This window comes from Nipponia nippon, unplaced genomic scaffold, assembly GCF_047370975.1.
Source record: "Nipponia nippon isolate SJK-2023a ecotype South Korea unplaced genomic scaffold, ASM4737097v1 scaffold_2, whole genome shotgun sequence".
NCBI classification, from domain to species: domain Eukaryota; kingdom Metazoa; phylum Chordata; class Aves; order Pelecaniformes; family Threskiornithidae; genus Nipponia; species Nipponia nippon.
The window spans coordinates 66,094,326-66,117,652 of record NW_028262336.1 but is presented as its reverse complement, the minus strand read 5'-3'; the positions used below and the strand labels follow the sequence as shown (position 1 = coordinate 66,117,652).

The 23,327-nt window shown below is 38.4% G+C and overlaps 1 protein-coding gene across 1 annotated transcript in view; it reads right to left on the bottom strand.

Annotated features, from left to right (window-relative positions):
* Positions 1-23,327, bottom strand: part of TUBGCP3 (tubulin gamma complex component 3) — a 59,074-nt gene that overhangs the window by 20,463 nt on the left and 15,284 nt on the right. Inside the window, exons 3-9 of the mRNA XM_087758440.1 lie at positions 22,353-22,420; positions 18,909-18,986; positions 18,064-18,281; positions 13,850-14,022; positions 11,588-11,706; positions 8,226-8,351; positions 4,656-4,724 (exon numbers count right to left, since the gene is read on the bottom strand). Of these exons, the coding sequence (XP_087614566.1) occupies positions 4,656-4,724; positions 8,226-8,351; positions 11,588-11,706; positions 13,850-14,022; positions 18,064-18,281; positions 18,909-18,986; positions 22,353-22,420 (851 nt within the window). The remainder of the gene's footprint in view (positions 1-4,655; positions 4,725-8,225; positions 8,352-11,587; positions 11,707-13,849; positions 14,023-18,063; positions 18,282-18,908; positions 18,987-22,352; positions 22,421-23,327) is intronic.

Sequence of the window (23,327 nt, the reverse complement as noted above, 5' to 3'; positions counted from 1 at the left end):
GAGAGCCACAGAAGTGGAAATAGAGAATCAAGTGCAGGTGAAAGGACAGAGACAAGTAGAAGTGTAACAGGGCAGACAGAGCACAAAGGCCAAGAAAATTAAAGAAAGCAAGGTGATAGATAGTCACAAAAGGAGAAAAGAGCAAGGGAAAGGAGAGCAGAGATCCTGAAAGACAGCAAACACTGGCCAAAGAGATGCTCAGAAAAGAGTGAAGAAAAACATCTAAAGGAAGGGAAGAGTATAGGAGGTAAAATTTTTATTACTGCACAGCCAGCTTACTTTAGTTCAATGTGGGACAAATTCTGTCCAATGTCTTCCTCCAGAAGCCATCAGAACTTAACTTAGATATATAGTGAGATTAAGGAATTGCTACCATTGAAAAAAAACATTAAAAGCTACGTACGATAAGGAAAATCTGTCACAATGTGACTACCATCAATCTTCCAACACCATGGAAAATGAAAGCCAAATATTTGCATCTGAGATGCAAATGCACATCTCATACAAGTACAGATGGGGTAAGCAGGACAAGAACACAACCTAAGAATACAGAAGCAAGTTCCTAGAGCTGTCCAAGCAGATAAACTCTTAGAAGATATGCTCTGTTTCTTCCCGTATGCCACAACTCCATGCTTCCTCATCTAGCACATTTTTTTGCCAAACACGATGTATCAGTTAAATTTAAGACTGGTGTCATCCACATTAAGTTCAGCATTAAAGCCAGTTAAATTCATTAGCTGCTGGATGCTCCTGGGTCCATGGGGGTTTTTTTGTCTTGTAAACATATCTTGGAAAAAAGATGGAAATTGGCAATGATAAGAGATATATGAGCAAGACCTGCCCTTTGTCTTCAGGTAAGAGATGATACACCTACATCTTCACCATGGAAGTGCATTTTTAAAGGGGCTGACAACGTGAAAACAGCCTGCAAGGAAAAGACCTGAAAAGCTTATGGAATAGTACACTCAGGATGACTCTTGCAGAGGAAAAAACATGTTTGGGGGAAGCTCTGAAGACATAATATAAAGTCATAGTGAGAAAGACAGTACAGAACCCTTTGATGAGATTCTTGTTATGTACTGCTATGCCTGAACCGCTAACAAGAATTGCAGCTAACAACTCCTAAGCTGGCAGCCTGTATGATCTCCTGAACACAAGAATGCAGCACGTGGTCAATTCCGAGACATAATTTTCTACATGTTTTCAAGCAACTGGAGTGTACAGTTGTGTAAAGAAAGTGTCTTTCAAAAAAGTAGATTTTTTCCATCCCTTTTTTAAAATAAAATTGACAAGTCACCAAGTTCACCTCTGGGATAATCTGGCACAAGTCTTGAGAATGCCGACTTCTTAAAGATTTCTGCTCTATCAATTATGAACATAAGAAATGCCATCCTCTGTCAGAACCCTGGCTAGATGAACTACTGCTCAATCTCCAGTAATGACAAAAGGAAGTGCTGTACAAGAAGAGCACGCAAAGCTGACCCCTCTACTGCAGTCCGTCCCCCTTAGGCTCCTTGCAGCCCAGTTGCAGTGTTCACGACATCAGAGGATGCATCCTTGCTCAGCCCTTCCAATAGCAGTTTACAGATCTGCCTTCCATGAATTTGTATAATCCCTTTTTCAACCCGTTGGTACTACCTTTTGTCATGACATCCTAGGGAAACAAATTTTTCAAGTTAGCTACTCTTCTCTGTTTTATACCAACGTCCTGCTAATTTCACAGAGCGCCTTCTTTCCTCTTGTAACCATTCACTAAATCCCACAACTTTGTGTTTCGGTTATCCTTCATTAGTTTGGAAGCCTCAGCCACAGGCCCCCTGCACCTTTTCCGCTTCAGCCTCAAGAGACTCAGCCCATCTCTCCTCTCCCCACACAGCAATTGTCCCATGCTCCTGAGGTTTTTAACTGACTTTATCCTTCCTTAGTCTCTACCTCCCCAATGTCTGAGAGGCTGCCATCAGGACTGCACACAGTGCTCCAGTGTCACACTGACACCTGCAGCCTCGTCCCCAGTGCCCATCTCCCTGGCACCCAAACGTACACCAAGTCCAGCAGTGCAGAGAACCACCTGCGAGGACACCAAGGTTTTTCCCAAATTGGGCCTGCTAATGCCAAGTTTGGCACTGAGGAAGCATGCATTAGATCAGCTTTTCTCCAGATAAAAAAAACTTGTACTTCCCACACTTGGGCTCCCCAGCACCTATTTGCTCACATATTCTGTTTCATGCTGCTCCTTGCCAGACGAGCAATGTTAGCAAGCTTTCATTGATAGACCGGGAGATTTCACTCTGTCTTACTTTCTCATCAACATCAACTAAAATCAGCACCAGCACCTATCTTTGGTGCACATACTGATCCTTCTCGATCCTGCAATGTGACCTTGTGCTTCCCAGCCTCCAAGTCACAAGAGAATCTCTCCTCCCCTGTTGGGTCTCCTTCCTTTCTTTCACAGTCTTTGGGAAGGAATCTTGCCAGGGGCTTCTTGAAAATCCTCTGGGATCCCCTTCAGTCAGGTGCTGAGGGACATCCCCAGAAACTCCAGTCTGCTAGTGCAGCAAAACTTTACATTACAGACACTGTATAGACTGTTTCCTACCAGAATGCATTTAATCGATGTGATCAATACACTCATGAACTCTTAACACTGGAGATGAATCTGGCAAGGAACATGAAGAGCAACAAGAAAAGCAGTAAAAGGAAAACTGGGAAAAACATGGGTCCAGCTACTGAATGGTGCTGGGAAAGTGGTGACAGGAAAAATGGAAAAGGCTGAGGTACTCAGTGCCTTCCATGCCTTGTTCTTTTAGTAAGATTTTCCACTGAGTATACTAGACATCACCTGAGATCAGAGGGGAAGTCTGGGACAAGGGAGACTTACTCAGAGTGGAGAAGGATCAGGTTAGGAAACATGAAACTGGATATACCTAAGTCTATGAGACCTGATGGGATGCAGCCACGAGTGCTGAGGGAGCTGGCCAATGTCACTGCAAGGCCACTCTCTATTATCTTTGCAACATCATAGCAATCAGAGGAGGTTCCTGACAACCGAGAGAAAGCAAATGTCACACCTCCCTTCAGGAAGGAGGATCCATTGAACTACACACTGGAGAGGCTCACCTCATTCCCTGGGATGCTGACAGAGCAACTAATTTTGGAAACCATTTCCAAACATATGGACGACAAAAAGCTTTTCTCAGGAACAAAAGCTCAGGGAAAGGAGGAGGAAGGGGGGACATTTGTGGTGATGGAGTTTGTCTTCCCAAGCAAGTGTTAAGCGGCTGAGGCCCTGCTTGCCAGGAAGTGGCTGGACATCTGCCTGCTGATGGGAAGTAGTGAATTAATTCCTTACTTTGCTTTGCTTGCACATACAGCTTTTGCTTTCCCTATTAAACTGTCACTAACTTGATTGACTTGTCTTTTTGCCTTCCTTCTATTTTCTCCCCGTTCCCCAAGAGACAGTGGTGAGCAAGAGGCTGGGTGGGTGTTTGGCTGCTGGCCAGGGTCAACCCACCACAAAGGCAAATGCAGTTTGAAAATAAGTGATGCCAGAACTTTCCTTTCATTTTCCCCTTACATGCTTCCCCTCTCACCAGACTCATCTCTTCTTTTGAAAGGTTTAGTAGAGCAGGAAATGTAGAGGAAGCTGCATTTCAAAGAAGTCATAAATATTTTCATGGTCAAGAAGTTTTAGAAGTTAGAATAAAACAAAGTTCCAGCAAACCAAGAGAGCAAATATATTTTGGACAGAGCAGGAAATAATTACAAAAAGAGTAACTGGATGGTAGCTGGGAAAAACAAGCAAAAAGTATGTATGACAGGCATTCCAAAAGTCAGGAATGTTAAAAGAACTGCAAGTGAAACAAAAGGAATAGATGCTTTGAAAACATTTACAGAAGCCTATGACTTAAACTACAGATTTTTTAAAATTGGAATTCTAAATGGCATTTTAATTTAACTTTAGGTCAATTATCAGAATAAATTTTTCTCAATTATAAATAATGAACTCCTTGGAAGTCCCATGTAAAAAAAGTAAGCAGAAGAAAAAAAAAAAAATCTGTTTTTTATTTTAGAGCTAGCATCTAGATGCACATATTTACAAATATTTGTGGACAAACTGCAAGATTATCAGCACTGAGTTTGTCTATATATCACAGAAAAATAATAACACACTGAAACATCTTACTCTTTCAATACAACAGAAGGGACAAGGAATATGTGCAAACTGCCCCAGACAGAACAAAACATTGCAACTGTTGTTACTAGCTGCTGGACCATGCATTGCTTGAAACACAGAAAGGGTTTTTTTTCTCCCTTCAAAGATGTGTCATGCTGTTTGGGATTTGAGTGATAAAGATAGGAGGCAAGATGAAACTGACAAAAGTGATGCACAAAAGGGACAGGGGCTTAGAAGTACACATTATATTCTTTGCTTATGTAATACATCAAACAACAGTGAATTTTTAAGAGAAAAATAGTCATTGGTACATACAGCCAAAGAGTAAGAAATGTACAGGTTATAGAGAATTGTGTCCACTGTCAATAGAAACTGCTTTACATCCTTCCCTTTCTAAAGGGATGCCTAGGTAGAACTTTTAGGAGATATTCAGATAAGGTAAAGCAAAATAAGAAAGTTAAATAAGAACCACTTAACTTACCTGAGAATGTAAAACAGACAGAAGTCGGTAGTATTCTTTAAGTTCCTGATGTAAGGCTGCACAAAAACTCTATAAGAGAAAGAAGAGAAAAAAGAAAAAAAAAATCAGGAAAAGTCTTTCTGGTTTAATCTAGAATAACTTTTATTCTACCACCACACTGTAAAGGTAGTTAGAAATTTCCTAAAAGGAATCAAGGTACAAGTTTCAGCACAGAAGCCAACTCTTAGAAAACTGGCCAACATATAAGTGGTTCCCTAAGAGATGCACAGACCTTTTCCAAGAATATATACACACATTCTCAAGAGACTTTCTGTTTCCTGCTGCCTGTCAACAGATTAAACTATGATAAATGTAACTCTCCAAATAGATATATCATCTCAATAAAGACATTAACAGTTACCATAGGGATGTGCAAATCATAACGTGACCCAGAAGAAATTTTCTTTAATAATTACGTAAAATACAGTATGTAGCAAAGTAATAGAGTTTCAATTTCAGGAATGCCTCTAATAACAGAACACAGAAGTTAGGCAACCATTATTATATTTACAGTATAGACTATATGACATGAACAAGAAAACACAATGCTCATAAAAGAATACTCCCAGTAAGTGCTGCTGGATCAAGTACTCTAAATTTTTGGCCTTTTATTAATTGACAGTTGTATATGATTTTTCACTTGACATGGAAGAAATGAATAACACTAAGAGTATCCTAAGAAATCTGTAAAATGTGCAGAATTTAACTGGCCTAAACTAAAGCAAAGATTCCTCTTTGTAAAACAATTCTAAGCACAGCTACTTTGGGTTGTTTAAAAGTAAATAAATAAAGGCAGATTTCAGAAACAATTCCTGAAAGAATACTTGCTTAGTAACAGACAGTTTTCCATGGTTTGGGGTCCTGGGGTTTTGATTTGTTTTTGTAATGTTCTTAACCTAACATACAGACTAAAAAAATTTATGCAACATATTTTCTAAAACAGAATTAAAAATATGGCTCATTAATTTTGGACTGAGTTTAAAATTTTGTACTTTAAGCACTTTTGGGGGTTTTAAAAATTTTTTTCATTGTTTTTTTTGAAGAGTACTTCCATGCACACACACAAATTCTTCAGAACCGATTTCTTAACCAATTCTTGGCTAATTATTTTGATATCTACTTTACTGGATTTTTTTTTAATAGGAAATTCCCCAGGACTTTCCCCTCAACCCCTTTTAAAATCATCACAGTCAAAGTAATTTGGAAAAAATAAGGAAAACCTCACACAAAAAGAACTCAAGAGCTTAAAGTGAAATATTTATTCAATAGAGTATGTACAAGGGAGAAATCATTACTACAAGCACAAGGAGAAAATCAATCTTTCTGCTAAGAGGCTAAGACGACTAGGGAAAAAAAAAATCATTAATCTTGCCATTGTATCCTTTATAAGGAAAGAGGGTTCCTTTCTTCAACTCCACATTATAAATTGGAAAGAAATTTGAAATTCATTTTATTCCAGAGGATACTGAAGGGCAAAAAGAAATCCCCTTATTTGTAACTCCACTTTTCATTTCTTCTCACTTGCTTCTTCAGTACATTTTTGAACCTATTACAGTAGCACTTGCCAAGACAGAGGGCAGAGTAGAGCCTCCAGGAAAACATTCAAAGGCACTATACACCTACTCAGAAAGTGAGAACAGTAATCACTGACTTCAGTAGCCAAAAGGATCTAGGATCTAACCGGCTATCAATTTTTCAGAGAAGCTTTAGAAGTTAAAATTTACATCCAGTGCCAATTCCTGCATTACAAACTAGAGATTTGTTTCCCAAACTGTTACGGAAAACTGGACATTATCCTAGAATTCTGATTTGGTCTACAGCAAAAGAGAATTCAGGAAGGAAACAGAATGCTTGTTCAAGAGAAAAAGATTAAAAAGCCCACTACCTCAACTGGTTCTAAATGGGCAAAATGTCAAAATATAAGGCAAGTTATATTTCATTGCTGATTATTCTTTTTGCTTTCTGAGGACAAAGTAGAACGTAGATACTAAGCAGCAAAGGCAGAAGAATACAATGTTAAAGTGCAGTATATTGTTATATCTCTACTCCTAATAATTGTCAATACCTGACATTTTGCGTGGTAAAAACAGTCACCAAAATCATATAAAAGAGGTGACAGACATCTTATCCTACGTGTGGTTTAAACAGGGCATTCTTTTAAAACATTAAGCAAAAGATGGTTTAGAACGCACAATATATTCTTATGTTAAATTCTTAATGCACAGTGTGCAGCACCTGAAATTGTCAGCTATGAAAGCCATGAAGAGCAATGGTACATACTCTTTTTGCCCAGATACTGACATCAGGAGTAGAATATATGTTTTTGTTTGTACACTTATGTCCTAGAAATATATATAAGTGCTAGCCTCAAGCAAAATTAACAGCATTAGAGCTATGCAGATTCAGCTAACTAACTGCACAGCCTTCAGCACAGGATCTGAAACCTGCATATTGTAGCTAAGATATTATACATTTAAATTCACTGAAGAATTAAAGTTCTCCCCTTGCTGTAAACTTGAAGATTAAAGCCAGAGACAGTACAAATAAGCATAAGCAGGAAGCTGCTAGATAAAGAATAAGAAACTTCATCCAGATATAAGGGGGAGAGTCTGAAGAAAATGCATACACAGTAGCACTACCATATAAAACATGGAAATCAGCATTGGACCACTAGAAAAATAATTCTTTATATGTAACTAAAAGAGTTGCTAGGAATAAGAGACAGAAGGGAACAGAATAAAACATTAGAAAAGTAGGAAGCACTACAGTGTCTCTACTGACCTCTTAAGAAAAATTAGATTGAAGGGAGAAGGACTTCAATTTCTTGGCAGATTAGGTAGGATGTTATGGCTAGAGGCAAGGATAACATTTCTGTCGACTCAGAAGGGATAATATCCAGTTTTACAGAGGGAGCAAGTGAGAGGAAACGGGAATGCCTTAGCAGTAAATGTGGTTTTGGGTATTACAGCAGCTGTGAAGTTACTGTAGACTACAAATCATGATGATGAAACCTATAAAAACAAAAATTAACATTCTTTTGATGCTGTATTCAAAAGAAAGGGCAGAAGATAATGGGGTATTAGTTTTATGTAAGTTAGTGCAGTATTAACACATGAACATCAACATTAGCCGACAAGAGTGTCTCCTGCATAGGTCACCATAACAACTGAACTGGTGATTAATTATCTCAGGGATGCCACCATCCCATTTAAGCAATGTTTTTGTTTATAAAGATGCATGAGCACTTAAAAATTAAAAAAAGGAGATTAAGAAAAGGAATCTATGCATGAGACTTTCCAGTTACAAATGACGGGCAATTCCTTCTTACGACCAGCAAGAGCAAATGCCTTTCCCTTGCCTTCAGACTATGACCCATACCAAAAGTGGCAGTCCATAAAAGGAGTAAATCAAAGTATGAATGATCCAGGCTCCAAAGTTTACGATTCATTTTAGTACTGCATTTTACTCAGTAGTTTCTAAGGGAAACAAGACCAAAATATTGTAGCAAAATCAGTTTTTTAGCTGACCTACCTGTCCCACAAGTCCAAATGCACGATCCAAACTCCTCTGGTCTGTGTATTTTCTTATTTTATTATGTAGCCATCCCAACTCTGCAAGTCTACTTGTAGTATCTCTGAGAGATTTGGACAAGCTCACCTACAAAGTTAACAGAAACAATAACTTGCAATTTTAAGTAAAATCTACCAGGCCAATACTTTTTTCTTCACGAAAGCCCCTCTTTCTCATAAAACAAGCCAGTTCAGGAAACAATCATTTCACATTCTACAGCAGAGATAGTGCCAAAAAAGCAGACAACCATCTAATTAGCATTAAATTTATACACATAAGCATTTAAAAGGCAGCAGCAAAAAACTACTGGCAACTTTGTGACCTTCCCTTTTGGAAATCTTAATGTAACAGTATTCATACACTCTTTAGATTAGGCAATTATGGCAGTAACAAAAAGGTCTTCAGGAAAGAGGAAGAAATCTGAAATTTTATGATGTAGATATTTCATCTTATCCTGATAATCACCAGGACTGAAAATATTAAGAGCTCTAGAAGAGGAGTCAATGACTGAAACTAATGAAGAAACATAGAGAAAATAATTAGTTGCCACCACATGTGAAACACACCTTTAATGGAATACAAATCACCCAATGCCAGACTAGGTATCAGGAACCAAAACTTACAGAATCCAAATTCCAAGTTTAAGTCTGATCCACCAGTAACAGCTTTTATAAGCTATTCAATCATGTGCCCCTCTGAGCTCTTCTAGTCTGTTTCTGCTTTTCTTATCTCACATACCAGGTATCTCACTTCACCTGCAAACCTGCTTTAGTCCCACCACCCTATTTAACTACTACTACTGCTTTCATCTGAGTCAGTACATTTCCTCCTTTAAATTACCAACACATAAGATATTGTTCCTCTTGTTCCTACTTGAGATTTGCTTCTACCATATTTTGCCACATTACCCAAGAACACCATCAAGTTTTCAAAATTTGACTGGATAAATAAAAACAAACAATACGACTGACCCATTAGGCCAAGAGGCAGAGATTGACTTTTGCCCACAGCAACAGGGCCTATCCCACCCCTACAGACAATTTTAACTTGAAGAGCCAGCTGGAACAATCCAAAACAAAGCAAGGAAGTGCATTAACAAGCTGAACCGGTTGCTAAAGAACTAGAGATCAAGCTCACTCATTAAGCCTTTCAGTGAGCAATACAGGCATTCTCTAACATAAAAATCAGCTACAAGAGCCTGTTAGCCACAGCACTGTGGGCCTGAACCAGGCAGCAGCACTTGGTTGTAAGACCACAGTTCAGTCCCTGGCCCTCTTGCTCAGATATACAGACACAGCTTTAACTTCTTGAACAACTTCTACAGGATAAATTCTAGCCCAAACAAGCTTGATTGGACACAGTTAGAAACTCTGCCCAAAGCTAAAACCAAAGAGATGACATAAGAACTATTTAGAATTCTACAACTACAGAGTGCTTGGCAAGCATTAAGTACAATACACATCTGCTGGAATCAAATGAGGAACAAGCAAAATTGGCTTAGTGTTATTACATTTGTATCTCTTAGATCAAATCAGAAGCTGCTAGCTTATACAGTGCTGAATGTCTCCAACAGACTTAGTATTAATGCTGACATTGGAAAACATTCAGGCAAGAATAACAGCTTGGAAAGTGTGTTTCTTTCTGAGAAAAAACGCCAGACTCTGTACAATGACATTTTCTTTGTGCAGCTGAGGGAAAACTACATGCTTTGACTACTAACATGCAGTCAACACAGCCAGAGGAGGTATGATCTTGGTCCTCCGTGTTCATCAGAAAAACCTCCAGCTGCAGCTCTAGTCAGTCAAATAATTTCATCTTCACTGGGTCCAGTAGCTCAGTAAAAGTGCCAATAAGAAAGAAGGATGGAAGACAACTGATTTCACAAAAATAACTGAAGACAAAGTTCTCAAGAAAAAGCATTACTGACCACAAATCATCTGAATAATCAAACTCCCTGTATTAAAAGAATTAGGAGTTCAAACTAAAACAGTTTTTCACCTCAAACTAGTCTACATGATATGAAAACTACACAGAAAACTAATGAAACCCATAGTGTCAATTTTGCAATCACTGATGAAGTTTTCTCCACATTCCTCTAGAAAAATCTATTATGCTACCTTTCCTTTGCCATATATAATCTAACTTATATATGGTACATAATTAACTCAGTGCACGTGTTGAGGAATTACAAACTTTGCAGCATCTACAGGTGCAGAAGATGACATCCTTAAGAATCTGTTTATTAAGAAGATTTAACAAGATTTAAGTTTTTAATTTTTTCCTCCATTAAAAAGTGCTAAGTGTTGTTGTAAAGTTACAGGGGGAACAATCATACATTTCACTTTTTGCTATTATTATGGAGGAGAAAAGGAAATTAGTTCAGTTATCATCAACATTAAGATAAGTCTACTGTGCCCTCGGCACGTGAAATGGGCCACAATCAATACCCCACCATTTTAGGGCTATGTCATGTTGTCATAGTATAAAGTTCTTAATACAAGTGAAAATCGGAAGCACTGTTTTTCCATTTGAACAAGAACACGAAAGCCAATTAGCAAGCTGAAGCTGAACTGTGATGCAGTACTGTCTAAATACTGAATAAGGAGAAGATGCTAGCACCGTTGTTTTGTTCTTTCCTCAGCTGACCCAATCTTACCCTTGGTTTTTTTTTTTTTTTTCACATTGCAATTATGCTTAATGTGACACCGTAAAGCCAGATCTTCTCTCTCTCAGGCTTCTCTCCCATTCCTCTGCCCCCTATTTGACACCTTCCTTCAAATTCACATCAGCTGGGTTTTCTGTCAACAACAGGAGTTGAAAGCCCTCTCTTCAGTTCTACCACCAGTCCTTTCTTGGGTTATCTGCATGATCCCATCTGATCACTTTTAAGTTGTAATCAAGCCCATAACATCAAGTGGCTAGCATCCATTCCACATTTCAGGCTGTTAAATTTAATCCAATAATAACATGGTCAAAAGTCTGCATCTGCTTTATATTCATTCTTATACACTGGGGAGGGACAATGATGACAAAAATCCTCAAATTAAGCCATAACTTAGAGGAGTCTTTGTACTGGCTTAATAGTTGGGAGTCTAGTCACATCTTGTGAAATGCTACAGTTTCTTTCTGGGACCTAAGCTACTCAATCAATTTTAAATTAGTAATTTTGAAACTACTCTGTTGTACTGGAAAAAAAAAAAAGGCGCTGGGGGGGAGGTCAAGACTTGTGATAATATTTTAACTTTTTAAACATATTTTTCATGGCTGTTTTTCCCCTACATACTTCTCTGCTCATATATGAAATACAAGTCACCATATAGTACCTTTCCCTCCACTTTATAGCAATTTTCAGAATTACACATTTTGATGTTTTTGCCATCTATTCCCTGGAAGACATACAAAACATCTCTTACAAGGTTTGCTTCAGTTATTTCAACAGAACCTAGAAAGAAAAGAGAAAAAACAACCAGTATTTAGATTTGTTGGGACAATTAGTTTTTATTACAACTTCAAAAAGCTATTTAGAAGCCTAGCCAAAAAAAGAAAAGAGAAAGCCTGTGTTTATAACCTGTAAATAAATGTTTTAAGTCCTATTAACAACCTGACAGGAAAGCCAAGAATTCCTTTTACCTGCCTCCACTGATACCTGGGATTCTCTCACAGAAGGTCAGCTTGTATGACACAGGGCATGTTATATTCTAACCAACACTTTAGCCAGTTCTTAAACTTGTTATCTTTTCTGATTCAATCACCAGTGCTGAGTTCTGAGGCAAGCATCATACTAACAAAACAGCACCATCTGCTTTTGTAACTTCATTTAAGGTATCAAGAATGAAACAATTTCAACAATGACTATCCAGAAATTGAGATGCTACAACATGCTTCTCCCAGATTTGACAGCACTTTTACTCTCATCAGTTTGCTTTCCCAACAATCCACTTTCCCCAGAACAAAACCAACAAAAAATAAATTCTATTCTTATTTTGGCAAAAGTAGCCATCACCTCAAGATGCTGTTTAAAACTCAGACTCCCCTCAAAATACTAAGATGTGCACAAGAGTAGCTAGTCCCTTTTAGGAACTCAGCGAAATAGTATAAGATTCAAGTGCACATTTCTTTAATTGGTAAATAATACAACAGGTATTAATGTCAGCCATACAATGCTCCTGGTTATACTGTCTGTGCAAATGCAGCAATAAGAAAACTCCAATTAACAGCAAGCACCTTTAAAAGAAGTAAAACACCTTTTAATTAGTTAGAAGAATTTCATATTCATAGAAATATATCTTCTTGACAATAGCCTTTTATATTCTGAATGCAGCTCTATTTCTACATCAACCAGTGACTACATTTAAGACAACTGTCCGTCCTTATACCCATCCCACATAAGAATCAAAAGTCACAGCTGCTGGCTGACTGACTGAAACAAGTTTGTACTGCTCTTTACGGCAATTAGTACAACAAAAATAAGAGGCAGTGCTAGATTTTATGTATTTCTATACATTTTTTCTATATTTATATATATTAAATCCATCATGTATATAAAAGTAATATATATTTATAAATATTTTATATACACACACACATACACATCCTCTTGCACATCAACAGTATTGTTAATTATGTTCTAAATGCCAAATGCTCCCCTCAGATATACCAGTACAACTCTGTTTGGTCTATAAGCTGTTGCTTTGTGCACTGTTACTCAGTAAGATGCAGGGGCTGGCAGATAGACTATATTTTAGCTTCTAACTACCCACACTTCTTTATATAGGAGTTATTAAAAAAAACCCTCAAACAAAAAACCACATCTCTTATCTTTCTTTGCCAGAGAGTAACAGCACTGTAGGATGACAACATCTGCCATTAGCTCTCTTATTCAGAAAAGTCTCCCGCTTTTACAGTAAAAGTAGAGTGGGTTGAAACTTACACAATTGCCACAGAGATCATCTGTTAAACAATTTCTCCTTAGTTGCACTCATGTAAATTCAGAATAGACCCTCTAGGCAGCAGTTTCAAGTTTATAGCCACTTAATCAAGAAAATAAATTAGTAATATTTACCTATTTTTTATTTTATTGACAATATTTTATGTCAATTGCTCTAAATACAACCACCGTAAACAGAGCGCTAATTTAAAGAAAAAATAGTTCAAGAGCTCTGCACATTTCCAAGTTTTAAAAGACAGAATCACAAATGGATGAGTCTATTTCAACAAGTTCTATTCATTGAGCTCTCTTCCTGCCTTTCTAAAAGCAGTAGCATCTTATCATCAAAAGCGTGATCGTTCCTCACAAACCACAATCACTTGATTCTGACAAACACTGCAATGAAGTCAGTCTTTTAAGACCAGAACACATTATCAAACCAATCATTGCAAAAAGAAATTAACAACCAGCCAAAGAGATTGTGGCCAAATATACTAGCCTTGCATATTTGCTTCTACATTCTATGAGATACATTCTAGCAAAACACTCCTCAAAAAATTCAACACGCTATAAAACTATTTCAAAATCATGAAAAAATAATGGAGGATATAGATAACAATTGTAAAAAGTTATCTTTAACAAATGCATCTTTGCTCACCACTTGTATCCCCTTCTCGCCTTGACCTTGGCACACCACGGGAGACAGCATTTGAAAAGCCTTTTGAGGTAGTACTTTGTAAAGAAGGCTGGCTTGCAGTTAGAGTCCACGCAAGACGTGACCCTAATTGCTGGCGGAGGCAATCTCCAACACCTGGAGCTTGATAGGATTGTCTAGAAGGACAAAAGGAAGAAGCATCTTTAAAAACTTTGATTCTATACCCGTCACCTGGTTTGGGGTATGCAAATTTTGAAAAGAGTAGTTGCAGAGCTGCCTGGCGGAAAAGGATCTAGGGGTGCTGGCCAACAGCCGCCTGAATATGAATGAACCAGCAGTGTGCCCAGGTGGCCAAGAAGGCCAACGGCATCCTGGCTTGCATCGGGAATAGTGTGGCCAGGAGGACTGGGGAAGTGATCGTCCCCTTGTACTCAGCACTGGTGAGGCCACACCTTGTGTGTTCAGTTTTGGGCCCCTCACTACAAGAAGGACACTGAGATGCTGGAGCATGTCCAAAGAAGGGCAATGAAGTTGGTGAAGGGTCTAAGGAACAGGTCTTTTAAGGACCAGCTGAGAGAACTGGGGATGTTTAGCCTGGAGAAGAGGAGGCTGAGGGGAGACCTTACTGCTCTCTACAACTACCTGAAAGGACATTGTAGTGAGGTGGGGGTCAGTCTCTTCTCCCAAGTAACAAATGATAGGACTAGAGGAAATGATATCAAGTTGTGCCAGAAGACGTTTAGATTGGCTATTAGGAAAAACTTCTTCACTGAAAGGGTGGTCAGGCACTGGAACAGGCTGCCCAGGGAAGTGGTTGAGTCCCCATCGCTGGAGGTATTTAAAAGATGGGTAGATGTGGCGCTTGGGGACATGGTTTAGTGGTGGTCTTGGCAGTGCTATGTTAATGGTTGGACTTGATATTCTTGAAGGTCTTGTTCCAACCTAAATGTTTCTATGATTACCAAGAATGGCCTCACAGTGACACTGGCCTGCTCCCTCAGCACTTGTGGATGCGTCCCATTAGGTTGCATGGGCCCTGATCATCCTCTGCCAGGGGTAAACTGGGAGTAATGAAGATTTTCCCAGGGGTCTCAGGGTCTGGGCTGGTCTTACCAGCACAGACCAAGGCAAAGGCAAAGAAAGCACCAAGTACCTTGTCCTTTTCCACATCATCTGTCACTACAGCCCCTGCCCCTTGAGCAGCAGGCCCATGTTTTCCCTAGCCTTCCTTTACTGCTCATGTACTTGTAGAATTCTTTCTTGTTGCCCTTCATGTCCCTTGACAGATTCAACTCTAGGTGAGTTTGGGCTTTCCCTGCTCCCTGGATGCCCCTCTGCACCTTCCCCTGCTTCTGTCTTTTGTACACTTTATGTCTGAGTTTTGTCAGGAGCAACTTGTTCATCCATGCAGGCCTCCTGCCACCTTTGCTTGAATTCCTGCTTGTCAGGGTGGACCATTCTTGAGCTTGAAGGAGGTGATCCTTCAATATTAACCAGCTCTCAGGTCTGGCAGTTGGACTAGATGATTGTTCAGACAGAACTATTCTATTGTATTCTCTCCTGAACCCCTCTTTTCTCCAGGAGAGTCTCTCATGGAATTCTTCCAGGCAGATCCCAGAAGAGCCCAAGTGTCCTCTCCTGAAGTCCAGGGACTGGATCCTGCTTTTTTTCCCTGCTTCCTCCTTTCAGAACCCTGAACTGCACCAGGATCACTGCAGCCAAGGCTGCCCCCAACCTTTGCTTTCTCAACCAGTTCCTCCTTATCTGTAAAAAAGTAAAGTCCAGCAAAGCACCTCTCCTCATCATCTCAATCACCTGTGTGAGAAAGATACCATCAGTGCGCTTCAGAAACCTTCTGGATTGCTTGTGCCCTGCAGATATTGTGGTGATTAAAGTCCCACATGAACACCAGGGCCTGCAAATGTAAAGCTTCTTCCAGTTGTCTGAAGACCTCATCTACTTCTTGCTGATAAGGCAGTCTACAGCAGATGTCCATTACAGCATCACCAGTGTTGGTCTGCCCTTTAATCCTAACCCAGAAAGTCTCAGCTGGCACCTCATTTGACCCTAGGCAAAGCCCCATACATTCTTGCTGCTTCCTCATGTAAACAGCAATTTCCTCTCCTTGCCATCCTAGCCTGTCCTTTCCAAAGAGCCTGTATCCACCCTCTGCAATACATCAGTATCCCGCTATCCCACCATGTTTTTGTGATCCCAATGAGATCAAAGCCCTAGTACTGCACACAGACCTCTTAAGTCATCCTGTCTGTTCCCCACACTGCATGTGTCAGCGTGTAGGCACTCCAGTAAAGTTGTGCTGATCTCCCAGAAAAGGTATGAGAGCTTCCCTTATAAGGCTGCCCTCTCCACATTCCTCATTTGTGTGCACACACTTGGGTGGACCCCCTTCTGCCCTGCTCTGTTGGTTTCAAGGTTTCTCTTGACCACATCAGCCTGCACCTTTTGCTTACTAACCTGGTCTACCACCTCCTCACTCAGTTGTGGGCCATAGTCCTCCCACAATGTTCCAAGCTTAAAGGTATGCTCTCCTTGTGCATCCAAGATACACCGCACAAACCTAGTACTGACAAAGTCAAGAAAGTATTTGTATTGTAAAGCATATTAATAACAATAAAATTCAGTTGTGTCAGCACTGGTTATTAATTCCAAAATATGAATTCTATAAATCATCTCAAATACACTGTATTAAAAAAAAAAAAAATCTTCAACTCAAAATAAAGCTGTAGTACTTTCTGAAAATGCACCAATTCCGATTTTGTGTTTGTTTCGCAACTGTTGGGGGTGGGGAGGAGAATTAAGAGACAAGAATATGGGGTCTTTCTCTTTTCTGATTATGAGAAAGGAAATAAATTAATAAAAATTTCCATAAATTAGCCTTATATTAGGGATTTGGTCAACTCATAACCCATGAAGCTTCTGTTAGGACAAAATAATGGGGTTTTGCTCATTTCTTCCCTTTTATTATATTCTCTTGAGTCTTTCTGACATTAACGACAGTTTCTTGAAAAGTGATGTCCCCATTGCTTTTGGACAAAGGCTTTATTTCCAGGCTTTTTTGTTCAAGGCTGAAACAGCTATGCAAATAAGCACAGTCCTCACTTTTACAAGTTTCGTAACATTCTGTTCACTTTTCCATGCTCAACTTCCATGAAGCAATGTATTTCCAGGTATATATTACAGAATGACCGTTGAACCACTCCCTCTCACAGACTATGAACACGTTCATTTTCCCTCCATAGAACACAGACTCTGCGCAGTGCATCTCTGTCAGTCTTTGTAGAGCTGGAGGGGTAATACAACATGATATCCAATGGCACAAGAAGGGCTCAGATTTTGAGCAAGTAACTGTCTGTGTTGGCTTATTTAACGAAGTCAATAATCAGGCAATCTTCTTACGGCTTACAAGGGCCAGCTTTTACTCATCAAAAATCTGAACTATTTGGTATTTGAATGTTTCAGTTCCAAATGTAAATTCATCTTGGTATGCACAGACAATTAAACCACTGCTGAACAGTAGGTGTTTTAGGATTTTTTTTCTAATAGGTAATTTTTTTATAAGAATTGATTAACTCTTGTATAATTTTTTTTCAAAAAAACCTCTGTCCACTCAAGATGCAAGACTGCTCTAGTACAACAGCCAACCTGCTGTGAACATGCTTAAAAGAAAGTCAGACCATGCAAGAAAGGTCACTCACTTGAAAATGGATGATGTTAAGTTTTTGACTTAATTTGACTTAATTTTTGTCTAATTTGACACTGGCTGAGTAATGCTTAGTAAAAGGAACTTCAGTAAGGACTCTAAATCCAAGGTGTTTACAGAAGTAAGATAAAGACTGTTTTAAAGGGTTTCAGAGAACTGAGAAATTTGGAAAAGGACTTGGCACTAGAATCCAAAGGAGTGGATCCAGTGAAATATAGCTGTTCAGCAGATAGCTAAGGTTAAGTTTAAGAATGGATACACTTGGCCAGCCATTTATGGCTTCACATGGTCATATGACAGCACTTGATATTTGAACTGTTCAGCTAAGGAACTCAGTTTCTATGCACCTACAGTGGAATTTCCGATGTCATACAAATGAGGAGGGTGGGGGAAAGAAAAAAAAAAAAAAAAAAAAAAAAGAAGAGGGGGGCGGAGAAGAGCAGATCATCTCAAGCCTTCCCCAAACCTATTTGTAAGGTAAAACAGTTTAATTTACCCTGGAAGGAGTGATTGCGGAGTTGGCGTTGGCCCATTCAGGGCATACAGGCTGATGCTGCTGATCCCACTGCTCCCCATGCTGCCAGAACTCTGGGCAGACTGAGCACTGCGGTCTTGGTAATTCAATGGAAGGCTTTGAGGCCTGGCATAGTAATAAGGGGTTGAATGAGCATCCCGTGGCAATGCCTGAGCAAAAAGTGTGGCATAACTGGATACCTGAAAAAGAAGAGAATTTGAAAAAGGAGGAATAAAAAGAAAAGGTTTTTGAGTTGCTTCAGTCATGTCTTTAGTTAACAGAAGTGTAATATTCAAGAATGCAAAAAATAACTGAAGACCATGTTTATGCAAAGAAAAATTTGTTGTTACAATTATAATGACAAAAAAGCAAGTCCCTTACAGTGAGCAAAAGTACTTTTAGCAATATAGCTTATTTTTGTGTGCAAATTGTCATTAGCAATAGCTGCAAAAAGCACTTTAGTGCCAGCAGAGCTGCAACCAAAGGAGGAATTTTGCTCTCCCTACTCCATTTCAAACTCATTAGCACGTGAGCAGACATTACACCACCAAGCAGAAAGAAAACAAAAAAATCACCCATCTAATAAAGTCACAACTTCAGCTACAAATGTTGGACAGCTCACATTTTTACATTTACTTAGTATAAAAAATTTACAGAGAAAAAAATTGCAGATACTTGCATCGTGTTCTTCCTTTCAGCCTCACACAGAAACACCACAAACACAACCTGAGGTGTTGGTTAAGTCTGGATAGCAATTCTTATTGACATCTAGAACAAGTGACACACATTTATTGTTTCTCAGAAGTAACGAAGGTGTCCTCACCTACCTTGTTAGACTGCTTACGTGGATCTTCACTAAGGCTAAGCAGGAGGTAGAGTATTGACCATTTGTTTTTCAAAATGCCCTTTGAAAAAAGATGAAGACAAACAGAAATGAGTGTTTTAACTCTTAATAATAATGGATTTTTTAAAATTATGCAGCCTACTAACATGTACCATATAAATCAATTTTCCCCACAAGTAAGACCAACTCAGAGCCACGCTCTTGAGTAAACTGGGAATGTGCAGTGCAGCCTCTCTATTGCTAGTCTGATGAATTTTCTCCACTGTATTAAAATCATGAACTCTCACCTGCTCTGAGATCAGCAAGTACACTCAATTTAAAATTCATAGCTACTAAGAAAGAGGTTTATACAGAGTTCAACTTTTACCAGCATTCCCACACACTCTCACCATTTAAAACATCTCAGATGCGGATGCTACTCTAACCTAAAGGCGAAGAAGGAAGACTCTTGGTACAATTTTAAGCAAAGAACTGTCTTTTCTCCACTCTCCCCTTCACAGGGAGGCTTCAAAAGTTTCAGGATTTCAATTTCTATTACTTTAAATGCCATTCAAGAGAGCTACCAAAATTTTCACAGCTTAAGACAGACACTGTTAACATGAAACTTCAGGAATATGCAATATAGTCTGGCAAACAGACAAATAGACAGTTACATACAGACTGTTTGAATAACACTCTCAGCAGCTTTAGATCTCAGCAGAAAGCTTACCAGCAGAAGACAAAACAACTAAAGCCCAAGCTACAAATTGAACACTTTGAAGAGAACAGTTATGGCAAATATTAAATGTTTTATTTTAAATACACGTATGTTTCTAGATATGCTACTCTGTAGTTCTGTGACACTAACGCTTACACCTGAATTATCAGGGACATAGAACCTCATAATGGACATGAAGTAGTGGAGTAAACCAAAGAAACTCATACAAGTTCCTTCACAATATTGATCATGCTATGGTCTGGAATACTAAGCAATGTTGAATACAAAGGAAACTTTAGTCATACCAAGATTCAACAAAGATCCCATCCCTTTTGAAGCAATGTAATTCAGTGCTATCAGATTGCAAAAAGCACTTTCAAGGTCACTTTGAAATTCTCTTTTTTTAAACACATTTTCATTCTCACCTTTTTCGATTTTTCCTGTTTCTCTGCAAATTATGCATTTTGTGCATGTATGTTACATGGTATAAGAAGTTTGGCCATAGAACATTTCTTTCTTCAGGACAGAGGCCACTAACCAAACCTACCAAAGCTCCATACTGTTATATAAGAGTAGAAGCAGACATACTATATTATTATGTAGAGCAGAAGTCTATTATCTTCTCCTGTGATCTCAACAATAAGCGAAAAGTAGATGTATTGCATCTGTTGCAAATAACTAATCCAACAACTCATTAACAACTGGTGAAGAAGGAGCAGCAACATTACTGCTTCTTCTACTGGCCAGGACAGAATAACTCTAAGTGCCTCAAGAAGTATGGTTTGCTCAACTGGCAAGCTGCCACTAAAATAAGCACTGACCTCCTTTTCTCTTTAGAGTAATGGATGAAACGAAGTTAAAACAGATTCACACAAGCTTTTTTCTTTCTCCTAGTCGCTTTCAAGAGAACTGCTGGAGGAAGAAAAACCCTCATTGATTCAGAAAATGTATATTCCTTCTGTGCCCTTCTGTAAGCTCATGGGGAAAAGAAATGATTGTCCACCATTAGTAATAAACCTAACAGCAGATTGAATTATAATTGGTAGAATGAATTTTAAAGAAGGTGGTATTCAGATGGTATCATTTCACATACACAAGATGCTAGCACAGAAAAAAAAAAAGCCAGAAGGTTAAAAGAACCTCAAACATTTGAGCAGGCAGCAAAATATGAGGAGATAGCTGATGTAATCTTGTATTACATTCAGAAGAATAACCAAACCAGTATGAACACTGACAAGGATTTTGTTTCAAAGTTAACAGCCATCATGCTCTGCAGCTATGTTGCTTGCCAAATGCAATGGTATGGCAACATAGTATGTAAGGTACAGAAACACATTACAGAAAATCTGTATTAAAAGAGCAAGATCATAGAGTGTAATACATGCAAGAAGGGGCTGAAACCAATGTCTGAGGTCATCGGAACAGGTGTCTGCAAACCAGTGACACTTGCTTCACTGTACAAATCAATGCAAATAACACACAAAACCACAGGATAAGGAAAACAAAGAGTTACACAGTACCTTTAGCTCCAAGCACTAACAAACTAGTGAATAAGCTAAGTATGGATGAGGGGAGGGGCAGAACTGAGTTCTGACTAGTCATACTCTCCACAGAACCACTTTTTTGTAATCTTAAAATCTTAGTATTATCCTGTAAAACTCAGCCATGATCTATATGTAAATTCATGAATAAAAAGCAGAAGAACAGAGAAAAACATTTCTCTTAAATACAAAGAGTAAAATAAGGACAATTCTTCTGTTATATAGAAAACATTGTCTTTTACATTAACTAATTTTTGTTGTCAAAAATCAGGTACGTGCAAATGACAACTGGGCATCTTATTTAATTACTGCCCACTATATTCTACCTTGCTAAATACTCGATTTTAAGGAGAATCCAGAACAGATCACCAGCAATCATTTTTCACCTACCTCAGCTAAACTTCCATCCTCACACCTCTTCCCCCTTTCACCTGATCCATCTTCCTGCATCATGGACTTTCTGTACACTAACATCTTTTGTCAGAGTATCAACATGTAGTATTCTTTGATTAACACTGGTGTTAGCAGAATCATCAAAGTCAGCAAACCCTTAACCTTCAATATTAAAGACCTGGAACACTTAAAAATTCAGAAGCATGAGGACTGTTTAAACCCTAGATTAATAAAATCAATATACTTGCAAGGCATTGCTGTAAAATAAATGACAATCAGAAAATTCATCAGTTTTACGTATAAAAAAGATGAACGCTTTTATTTTTACAGAGTTCCTTCCTTCATATGAAATGCCCCTTCATGTAACTCGACGCAAACTAAACAGGTATCCTTTATTCTCTTCTGATTTACAATTAAATCCAAATTAATTTCTAATTAATAGCAAACAGCTCATAGTAGAAACAAAACAAAACAAGAGTAACTTGTAAACATTTTCACAAAAATTACAAAATGGTTGAGGTTGGAAGGCACCTCTGAAGATCATCTAGTCCAACCCCTCTGCTCAAAGCAGGGTCATCTACAGCAGGTTGCTCATGACTCTGTTCAGTCAGGTTTTGACTGCCTCCAAGGATGGAGGCTCCACAGCTTTCCTGGGCAACCTGTTCCAGTATTCAACCATCCTCTCAGTAATAATACTGTTAATGACCCAAGCACTCTCCAAAACAACTCCATAACGTCCGAAGGATGCATATTTGTGCTTTCAGTTTCTTTACTCTTTATACATTTATTACACTACCTGTGAATTAAGTTTTCTGTAGAGTTCTGAAAACAAAGCAGCATCTGCTTCCCTTCTTTGCCGCACAACTATTAAAAAAAAAATATAGATAGATTAAAAAATTGAAAGAAGTTTAATAGTCATGTATGAAATTGTATATTTGTGGTAAATTGGAAAATGTACCCAAGAAAGCATAATGATGTTTAACTGTTTCACTCTACTTACTCATACCGTTTTGCCTGTTTTCATGTTATCTGCATTAGAGCCCTGAAAATTCTTGCATCAGGAGTGATGTAATGTAAGTACCTGTTTTTCTTAGAGCAATAAAAATACACACCTTCTAAATAAGTGCCCTTTTAATGTCTAGTCTACCATTCTGTGGGTTTAAGGAATCAAAACATAACCAAAAGCAGACATGGGTTAAAGAATGCTATAAAGCCCTTCACAAAACTAAGTGGAATTGTTCCTATTTTAAGCAGTAAAAGCAAGAAACAAAAGTAGTAATGCTACTTGATCAAAGTCAAGCAGAATTCCAAGGTCACACAACTTTTATATATTAAGAAAAATAACAGTCTCAATCACTGCCAGTTACATAACAGAAGTCTTTGCTCAGAGGAAAAACATCTCCAAGCTTTAAGATGTCTTCAGAAAAGCCATGCTACATCAGAAGGAGCCGTGTTTTTCTTAAAAAAAAAAAAAAAAAAGATAAACAAAAAACATCCGAAGAAATCTTAATAATAAAAAATTCACTGTTAAATGTTAGAAACATTAATTAGCATCAAAAGCCACTGCTAAATACATTTTGCCAAATAAGTCACTTCCTGCACGGTAACTTTGAAATAAATGTAAAGTTAGAAGGATATATCCAGTTACTTGTTACATGATCACTAACATCAGCCTACAAGCTGAAGCTGGGGAGAAGAAAGATGAGGGAGATAGCCCTCTTCAAAACTCCTGGCAATAGGCCCAAAGAATATATGCTGTGCTGGCTAGTAC